Source organism: Dipteris shenzhenensis, chromosome 14 (genome assembly GCF_047967505.1).
Source record: "Dipteris shenzhenensis isolate YYH24624 ecotype China chromosome 14, Dip_SZ_1.0, whole genome shotgun sequence".
Taxonomy (NCBI): Eukaryota; Viridiplantae; Streptophyta; class Polypodiopsida; order Gleicheniales; family Dipteridaceae; genus Dipteris; species Dipteris shenzhenensis.
Genome location: NC_141609.1, coordinates 39,079,604 through 39,089,012, shown reverse-complemented (window position 1 = coordinate 39,089,012; position 9,409 = coordinate 39,079,604). Strand labels below are relative to the sequence as shown.

The 9,409-nt window shown below is 45.8% G+C and overlaps 1 protein-coding gene across 1 annotated transcript; it reads left to right on the top strand.

Annotated features, from left to right (window-relative positions):
• The first annotated feature begins 4,314 nt into the window (after positions 1-4,314).
• On the top strand, positions 4,315-7,792 carry LOC147894600 (G-type lectin S-receptor-like serine/threonine-protein kinase At1g34300). The gene is made up of 2 exons (XM_087385345.1): positions 4,315-5,784; positions 5,950-7,792. Exons 1-2 carry the CDS (start codon positions 4,315-4,317, stop codon positions 7,117-7,119), a joined length of 2,640 nt encoding a protein of 879 aa, XP_087241471.1. The 3' UTR covers positions 7,120-7,792.
• The last annotated feature ends 1,617 nt before the right edge of the window (positions 7,793-9,409 follow it).

The following is a 9,409-nucleotide window of genomic DNA, read 5'->3' as shown; positions in this document are numbered from 1 at the left end:
GTCAAAGATTGTTGTTATACTTGCCAATAAAATATATTTGCTTAAGAGGCAGGCAATAGCCGAGATTGCAGGAGAGAGGGAGGTCAACCACCAAGGGGCCAGCCCCACACCGCTCATAAGCATGAGTGGAAGAAAGCAATGAAGGCAACAAAGGCAAGACCCCAGTCTACAGCGTGGAGGCATCAAGGATCCAAATGGAGCAATATGGAAACGTGCATTTTGGAGCAGGGGGTGTTGACTCATTGTAGGCCCAATTTGACATAAGTATCGATCTCAAATTATATTTGTGTTTATCTTGTTGAGCAAGAGGAAATTTGTACAACCAGCCGAGCTTGTTGAATTTGAATTTTTCGGGAAGCCAATGGGGGAGATGATGGAGGCTGAAGACCACATTCACATTTCGAGGACTTAGATTACGGGCCTCCCAACAAGACGAGAGTACTCTGCTGTGAAAATCCTGAGCGCTTCATCAATGTCTAGGGGAATCCATATAGTATAGCCATATAGATGCCCTATGTGCACATGTCATCCAAGATGGTGACATTCAGATGTGGGAGGAATTGACTGAGGAAACGAAGGGTGTCCAAAAGAGCCAGCATTTCTAGTCCTACAAATTGCAACGCAATCACCTTATCCGAGAAGGTAGATAACATTGGGATCATGTTGCATCAAGGTGTGGTAGTAGTTTCAATAGGCATGGTGAAGATGAGTCGATGAGCAGTGGAGTAGAGGAATAGGGGAGTAGAATAGTGATAAGGGTTGGAGGAGGGAGCATGGAGAAAAGTAGAGCAGGGGTGGAAGAGAGATGGAGGAGGGTGTGTGGAGCAAAGTAGCAGAGCAGGGGCGGATAAGAGCAACATAGAAAAATGCCAAATGCCACAGATCTTATATATTATAAAGTTCGAGCCACTTTGGTGGCTCAGAGGCCCTGTGTTCCATCCATATTAATTTTAGGCCACCAGCACACTGCAGTTGACTGGTAATTAAATTACCAACTTGATGGAATCTTAGGTGCCACCTGAGACACCACCTCATTGTGGGGGTTAAAGGTCATTGTGCCTTTACCCCGGTTATGTACAATACTCAAACACATATATAAATGAATGAAAAAGAAGATTAGGGTGGTTCTGCACCCACCAAAACTTGTGTGGCTCTCTGTATCTCTCTCTCCCGCTTCCGTTCTTGCTTCCGTTGAGAGCACTCTCAAGTGGTATCAGAGCCCGAGTGATCTAGCTGAGTGTGCATGAATGCCTAGAAGCTCAGCAGCTCTGTGGGAGGAAGGAGAAGCTCTGTGGGAAGCTTTGTGGGTGACTTTACTTGCATCCGAGTGTGCAGAGACCTTGGAGGAACCTTTGGAAAAGTCACTTTGGTTTTGCGAAGTGGTTTTGAGAGCCTGTTAAGTGTTTTCAAAGAAAAAGTCATTTTTTGAGCTTTTCCCTGTCCCGTTCGATGACAGAGACTCCGTATTGACTTATAGAGGCAACTATTGCTTGCTTTTGGTGTCCACTTCACTTCAGGAGCTTGGAAACACCTTCATTCTTGAATCTGGGATCATTTCATTGGATTTCTGACTCACTATGTCAGTTTTTGCGTTTTTCTACCCGAGTGTTGGAACTCAAGTTTGGAGCAACCATTTGTAGATTTGTTAGTTCCGGTGGACTCAAGAGGTCCTAAAACTTCTATGTTGCTCATCATTCGCACTCCGGTGGAGTTTACAAACAGCTCTATTTCCAGAAACGTTTTTTAGTCCGTGTGTTGGACCCAGTGATTGAGACCACGGTTTCCAAAACCGTCTGTCCCATTTCGTTTCGGACACCCAAAGACCCCTACCTATCAGTTCTTGCGCGATTCGGTGGAGTATTTTCAGAGTTATAGATCTCTGTGTATTCGATTTCGTCTCTCTGTTATGCATTTTTCATTCTAAGGTTTTGAGACCTTAGATTTATGCCACATGGCAGTGGATAAGTGTTGACTCCCATTTCTCACTCATCGGTTGGGATTTTGGAGTTCCGGCAGAAGAGAAATATTTGCATGAGTTCGATTATGCAATGGCACCCATGTTTTGAGGCATCTCAGGTTCTATTTTTCAGTAGCGGTCTTTTCCGTGGGACCATGATTTCTTGAGCATACCTTATGCAGATCACTCTGGTTGTAGTTTGAGCCATGTGCGCTCATTCGTGGTGTGCATTGGGTTGCAGTGGATGATTTATAGGCCATTCGGATGCATTACGATCCTTATTGGATGCGCTGATAGGCTCAAATTGCCTTGTGGGACGCTATTTTTATGGATGCTTTGCACATGGATGCTATATTATGCTGAGGAACAGCTTTGAAACATTGCAAGTGATGCACTGATAGTGTTATGCTCTCTTGGATGAGATATTATTGATGCATATGCCCATGGATGGTGTTTATGCTTGAGCCATTTGGCACTTATTGGCATTTTGGATTGCCATTGCAGTTGGCATTTTCTTTTGGGCTAGATTTGCTCATATGGATGCATAGTACATGCACATGAGTCAGCTGCATCTTTTGATGCTTTGAGCTTTGAGTTTTGGTGATATTTCAGTCTATTGTGGCATACACATTTGGGTGCACCTAGTATTTGGTATGATTCTTTCTTACAGGTACTAGCATTTGGGATTTTGCTTTATTTGCATTATGGCATCCTCTTCCATGTCTGAAAAGGAGTTTTTCAACATTAAAAAGTTTGATGGGACAAACTTTTCTTTGTGGAAAGAACAGATAAGGGATGTGCTTATTCAAAAGAAGCAGATTAAACCCTTGGCAGGGATTGAAGCTAAGCCTGCAAATATGTCTGAGGATGATTGGAATGAGTTGGATGCATTAGCAAAGTCTACTATTAGACTTCATCTTGCAGAGTCAGTTTATTTCACAGTAGTAAATGAGCAAGACTACGGAAGATTTGTGGAAGAAACTGTGTGCCACTTATGAGAAGGAAACTGCCTCTAATAAAGTTTACCTCATGAAGAGGTTGTTTGAGCTGCAGATGAAGGAAGGGGTCTCCATTGCTTCTCACTTGAATGAAGTCAATAAGAAGTTCACCAATGGAACCTATCAACTTGAGGATGTTGATGACATAGTGATACTCGGATGCAACAAACACTAAACCTTTCCCAAGTTCCTTCCGTTTTGACTGTACTTGAATTCTCTACTGACGAAATAGAAGAAGCAGGTCGATGGGATAAGGATGTTTGGTATAATTCTGCCTTCGTAGCATTATCATCCACAGAGCGTCTTCCACAAGAACGGCCGTGGTTTTGGTTCACCATGGAGATTTTCTGAATCTATAACAATAGCAAAGTAATGTAACTAAGATAACAATTTGAAGTTTCAAGAAAGAGAAAGTGGGCAGACAGACAGTTGACGAGAAACATCTTACTCTACGCCAAACAGGATTAAGGGAGCAGTTTTGGAAAAGAAAGGCTGTTGCACAATGAGGCAATGGTGTAGAATGGTAGACCTTTCGCACGAAAGGCGGCACAACATTTGAAAGTTCAAAGGAAGGTGGAAGCGAGAAGGATCTTGTTAGATAAAATGTCAGTTTAGATTCTATCTTCTTGTCCAAAGATCTTCTGAGAATAAAAAACCGATCTCCACATTAATGTAGCACGCTTGTACTTACATAAAGTATTGTTTCTTTTTTCTATTTTCTCTTATTTTCGTGAATTTTCAACGTTACGTTGGCCCTCTATTGATTGGTTGAGAGCTTATTTTTCCAAACCGTAAAAGGCCCCAAAATGAGCTCCCTTTTCTCCTAATGCAGTAACTCTGCACCTGGTGGAGTATTGAAATTTGATGATGTTGTGGGTAGTTTGTTGGCTGAGGAGATTAGACGTAAGTCTATGGACGACAACAAGTAGGATGCAGCCTTAAATGTGCAAAGGGGCAGATCACAGTTCAGGGGGAAGTCCCAAGGAAGAGGGAAGTCTCGTAGCAAATCCAAGGCACAGAACATTGAGTGTTACCACTGTGGCAAGAAGGGCCATATGAAAAAGGATTGCTACAAGCTGAAAAGAGAGCAAAAGGATAAGAAAAATAATGCAAATTGGGGTGCAAATCAAAAGGAAGAGAGTCCAAGGGAGGACAAAGGAAAAGTGACGATCGAGGAGATCAATGTAGTCACACATTTGATGCTACTTATTATCTTCAACATCCTAAACCCACTCATGAGAATACTACAAGGTCTTCCAAAGTCATCGACTTGTGAGGGATGGGTATCGAAGTACAATTTCAAGGGGGCCACCAAACCTTGCAACAAGGTGGAAAAAATCGATTCCAAGCCGCCTGCTCATGTGTCAAGCCACCGACCTTTCACGAAGGTTTCGTGTCGAAGACGCAGCTGATACTATGTCAAACTCCATCCTCGGATTCAGACGACTCGCTTTGGTCATGAGAGACGCTGCTCCTGGGAGTTGTTTTTCCTCTCCATTTGCATTTTTAAGGCTTTTGCCGAACTCTGTTTCGTTCATGGAGTTGCCAAAGCGGCTTGGACCCCTCCCTAGCTGCTTTCTTTCAGCCTTGATCTTCGCAAGTCTTGGACAGATCGCCTCTGCACTAATTACTCGGCCGGGGTCGTCCTTTACTCCCCAGCAAAGTAGCAGGTACTGGTTATCACCAAATAGAACCTTTACTTTTGGGTTCAACGAAGTTATTCCAAATCAGTACGTATTGTCAATCTGGTATTCGAAAGATCCCAACAGAAAACCCATTTGGTGGGCGAGTTTAGGAGGAAATCCTGCAGTAGACGTTGGTGCGATTTTGTACTTCACTGACGCAGGGAACCTTCAAATTGTGGACTCGAGGAGGTCTGTGGTTTGGAGCAGCAACACTAGCAATCTGAGGGTGTCTTCCGCAGCGTTGTTAGATACAGGAAATCTTTTATTGATGAATGCCATCAACGTCACCGTATGGCAAAGCTTTCAAGTTGTGACTGACACTTTTATGTTGCCAAATGAGGGGGGGCTGCAAATTCCATCTTTGCGACCCAACCAATCCACTTTGCTGCAATCGAGGAAGAACGCAACATCTTACGCTCCAGGTGAATTTCGTCTCGAAACCAATGCAGCTCACCAACGTTTGTTTCTTGAAGGAGTGGTTCTGCATCAGGTTGAGTTCACGTTCTGGTTTGCAACAATGATCAACACCAACGACGATTTTCAGATTCAGCGTTCCAACGGAATAGTGTTTGATAACAACAATTATTCGAACGATCATTCAGTGAGGCGTTTGACGCTTGATGATGATGGCAATCTACGCGTATACAGCTGGGGATCAAATCCGAGCTCCTGGCAGGTACTATGGGAAGCGCTTACGGACCGATGCCAAATCAGCAGCCCTTGTGGGCCGTTCGGAATATGCAAGGTAGTCGATGAGGGACTGAATTGCAGCTGCCCTCCGGGTTACCACGCTATAGACAACGGTGATCTTTCACAAGGCTGCCGCACTGACGTGAGTTTCAATATCAGCTGCGGAGCGGATGGTGGCAACTACAACACGACGATGCTGGAGGCGCCGAGCACCGACTACGACTTCAACGACCTCTTCCCCAACAATCCAGTGACGACGGACGAGGCGACGTGCAAGACGCTATGCTTGGACCTGTGTTCGTGCATGGCGGCGTCATTCCTGAAGGGTACAGGCCAGTGCTATCTGAAGGGCAACAATGCGACGGGGTACTTGTTGGGGGGGTACTACGCAGAGAACAAGGATGTGTACGTGAAAGTGGCCAAGTTGCTAGATGATGAGGCGGCGGGAGCTGGGGTGGGGGGAGGAGGAGGAGCGGGGGGAGAGAGGGTGGCGGAGGGCATTGGGGGGGGGGCGGGGGGAGTGGTGGCGGTGGGGGTGGGGGTGGGGGTGGCGAGGTGGAGGTGGTGGAGGAGGAGGAGGAGGAGGAGAAGGGGGAGGAGAGTGGCGGAGAGGAGGCAGGGGGAGGAGGAGGAGGAAGCGGACGTGACTGGCGGAGGGGTGGCGAGGTTCACGTACGAGGAGGTGGCGGAGGCGACGAAGGATTTCAGCGAGGAGCTGGGGGAGGGGGCGTTCGGGAGGGTGTACAAGGGCTGGATAACGGAGGGAAGGGGCGGAGGAGCCTCTACGGCAGTGGCCGTAAAGGTCTTGAAGGGCGCCGGAGGCGGCGCAGAAGTGGCGGAGACGGAGGCGCTACGCCAATTCAAGGCCGAGGTCCTTTCTCTACGTAACATCCACCATATAAATCTCGTCCGCCTTCTGGGCTTCTCCGTCGGCCGCGGGCGGCGAATGCTCCTCTTCGAGTACATGCCCAGAGGCTCGCTCGACGGATTCTTGTTTCCGGCAGCCTCCGCCGCCACCTCCTCGGCGTCCCCCGCCTCTTCCCTTGGCTTTTCCGTCGACCCCGCCGGCGCCTCCGTCCCTTCACCCGGCGTTCCCGTCCATTTCTCCGGCGCCTTCGCCCCCCTACCTTGGCCAACCCGTCTCTCCATCGCCCTCGGCACCGCCCATGGCCTCTCCTACCTCCACCATGACTGCCCCCAGCGCATCCTCCACTGCGACATCAAGCCCCAGAACATCCTCCTCGACGAGCATTTCGTCCCAAAAGTCGCCGACTTCGGCTTCTCCCGCCTCCTAAAGCGCCGCGACGAGCACCTCTCTTTGTCCGCCGTGCGCGGCACCCGCGGCTATCTCGCCCCCGAGTGGCTCGGCAGCGACGAGATCACCCCCAAGGCCGACGTCTACAGTTATGGCATTCTTCTCCTCGAGCTCGTCCGGGGCCTCAACGTCGAACGCGATCGCTGGCACCTCCGCGACTGGGCGTTCCAATGCATCTCCTCCACCGATCTCGATCAAGCCGAGCGCGATCCAGGCAAACATGCTCAAATTCAATCGCAACAGACTCGCGAGCAGCTTCGAGTCCTAAGAATTGGGCTCTGGTGCATCCAGCCAGACCCTGCACTTCGCCCGTCCATGTCCCGCGTTGTGCAGATGTTAGAAACAACAGCGCCCGTGGAGGAACCGCCTTGCCTTGTCCCCGCTGCACCGTATAATCCGCCGTCCTCGGCTAAGGCGAGCTTCACCGAAACCGCCTCTGGGACGTACACAATCTCCGTTGTCTCTCCGAGATGAACGTAGGCGGCAGGCCGAAAGCACTTGGTCGGTTTGACATCCGTCAAGAAGACGATAAGGTGAGGTACGTTCGTGTCGACGTCCCAGCAAAAGAGCGCAGATCTATGGAATCGAATTATGCAGGTAAACGTCTTTGTATAACGGGTGTGGATTGTGGAAGCTAGCTTGGACGATGACATTGATGAGATTCATAGGGGCTTTAACTGCAACACAAAAAGCAGCTGAATATCTCCGTCAGACTCACACTTTGGAAACCGTTTCGTTCCCTAAGGTCATCCTACGAATTGTTAAATTTTGGTTGGTTGTAAGACGCAATCTGTAAACGTCTCTGAGTCCCTTTTCCCAAAAGTCTCTTCACTTTCTTTATCTTCCGCAAATGCCCCCACATTAATATATTGGAGAAAGCATCACCTTGCTATTTTTCATACTATTTTTCATTGCATAGATGGGCTACCTTTGGACATACTCACTTTTGCAATGGCTCTTCAGACTGTGAGGCTTGCCTTACATGAAAATGCCTATCTAAAGGTTCGAACATGTAGGTTTTACATGGGGAAGGCATAAGCCGCATGCTATTTCTCATAATGACTTGGCCATTTGGAAAATATTTCTCAATTTTGTGATGGCTCATCTTTAACTTTCAATTGCCGATGTGACGCTTGCTTTGACTACATGGAAATAGCACTTTGCATGGTTGCATGCTCAAAATTGTGGAGCGAACATGCATTTCTTTGGTTGTGAAACACTAGTTTTACACCATCTCCTCCCTTGCTTCTCATTTCTTACTCGATCTCTCTCCACCGTCCCCATTGTTTCAAATCTCACACCTTTCACAAATTGTCTCACCTCCATTGGTATGTGCCAACATCAAGGGATGCACTTGTCATGTCAATGTAATAAAGTTTGAAATACGTGTCTTTTTTCAAACGGTCCTGTAGTACGAGAAATTTCCATTGGAATGAGATTATTTTATGGGGAGATATGTTTGTGGGATTCACCAACCAACACATGTGGAAATTTGAGAAGTGCGAGGAGTTGGCAGTGAGAGACGACTTTTTATGACTTGTGTCATTGTGACTTGACAATCATTTGATGCCAACTATGTTATATCATGTACCAGTAAATACATGCTTATAATTACCGATATGATTCAAAGAAGTATGAGTGCAGTGAATAGTTATAAGTACCACGCGTATGAATTATAAATACCTTGGTATGGGAATAGATTGATTTGGGAGCACAATATTATTAGATTGTATAAAGAAATAGAAATGAGTAGTGTAATTAGAGTGGGCCAAATGTCTACATAGACTCAATTCTATACGAAAATAATTTTAAGACAACATGTTAAATGGATGGAGGCAATGTGGAAAACCTCTTAACTTTTCAATAAATACTCATTTTTTTACAAAAGTCACATTAGATTTTTTATGTCAAGATTGGAGTAGTCTTTTTCTAAGAAGTATATAAAAGGTTATTGCTATCCAAAGGAGATAGTTTGCTTGGCACAATTTTTGTAGTCTATAGTAAAAGTGTGATAACTTTCTATTCGACTGCAGGTCTTTACCAAAAATTAGATATATGCATCCATGCTTTTAGGCAAAATTGTTGTATGTGATATTGACAAGTATATATTTGGTAAGAAAAGAGTTGTGAAGGATTGTGCTCAGCATTGTGATTTCGGAGGGATTAACATCATATCTATTTCCAAGTATAAAGATTAAAGCAATATTTTATTGTGGCTAACATCGAGTGGATTGATAATTTTCAAGTGGTATGATTTATGGAATCATCTATCAAGGTAAGAATGAGGCAAGCGATGTAACTATGACTTCCCCAAATCTTCCCATCCATCCAACCAACCATTTTGACCTTCTCCTAGATGAGTCCTAGACTTTCGAGTGGTTTGGCACGTTAACAATATTTTTCCCTTGGCTCAATTATGGAAAAACTATTGACTGTTCTATGCGCCAAGTGCTACTATGGGTGACATTGGGGGTGGAGAGACTAAGCATCAATGTGTTGCTAAAGGTTGTATCACATAAAGGGGGTATTCACAGATTTAATATAACAAGGGTGTGTTTTATTAATCATGATAAATTTATAGATAAGGGGATTTACAAATAGGCCTTGAACGCACATGATATATATAGGCTTTATACATAGTGAATTACCCGAGGTTGCATTAGAGATAGCATTGGGTGTTAGCTAGTACTTCCGCTCAATGTGTGGATACACCTTCCTCTGACAATAACACAGAACACCTATTTCATTAATTTTGGACTTTTTC

Bases quoted from the DNA above. Each gene is read 5' to 3' on its own strand.
- LOC147894600 (XM_087385345.1), top strand. From the start codon at position 4,315: ATGTGTCAAGCCACCGACCTTTCACGAAGGTTTCGTGTCGAAGACGCA. The intron at 5,785-5,949 runs GTGGGGGGAGGA...GAGAGGAGGCAG, and splicing joins ATGAGGCGGCGGGAGCTGGG to GGGGAGGAGGAGGAGGAAGC.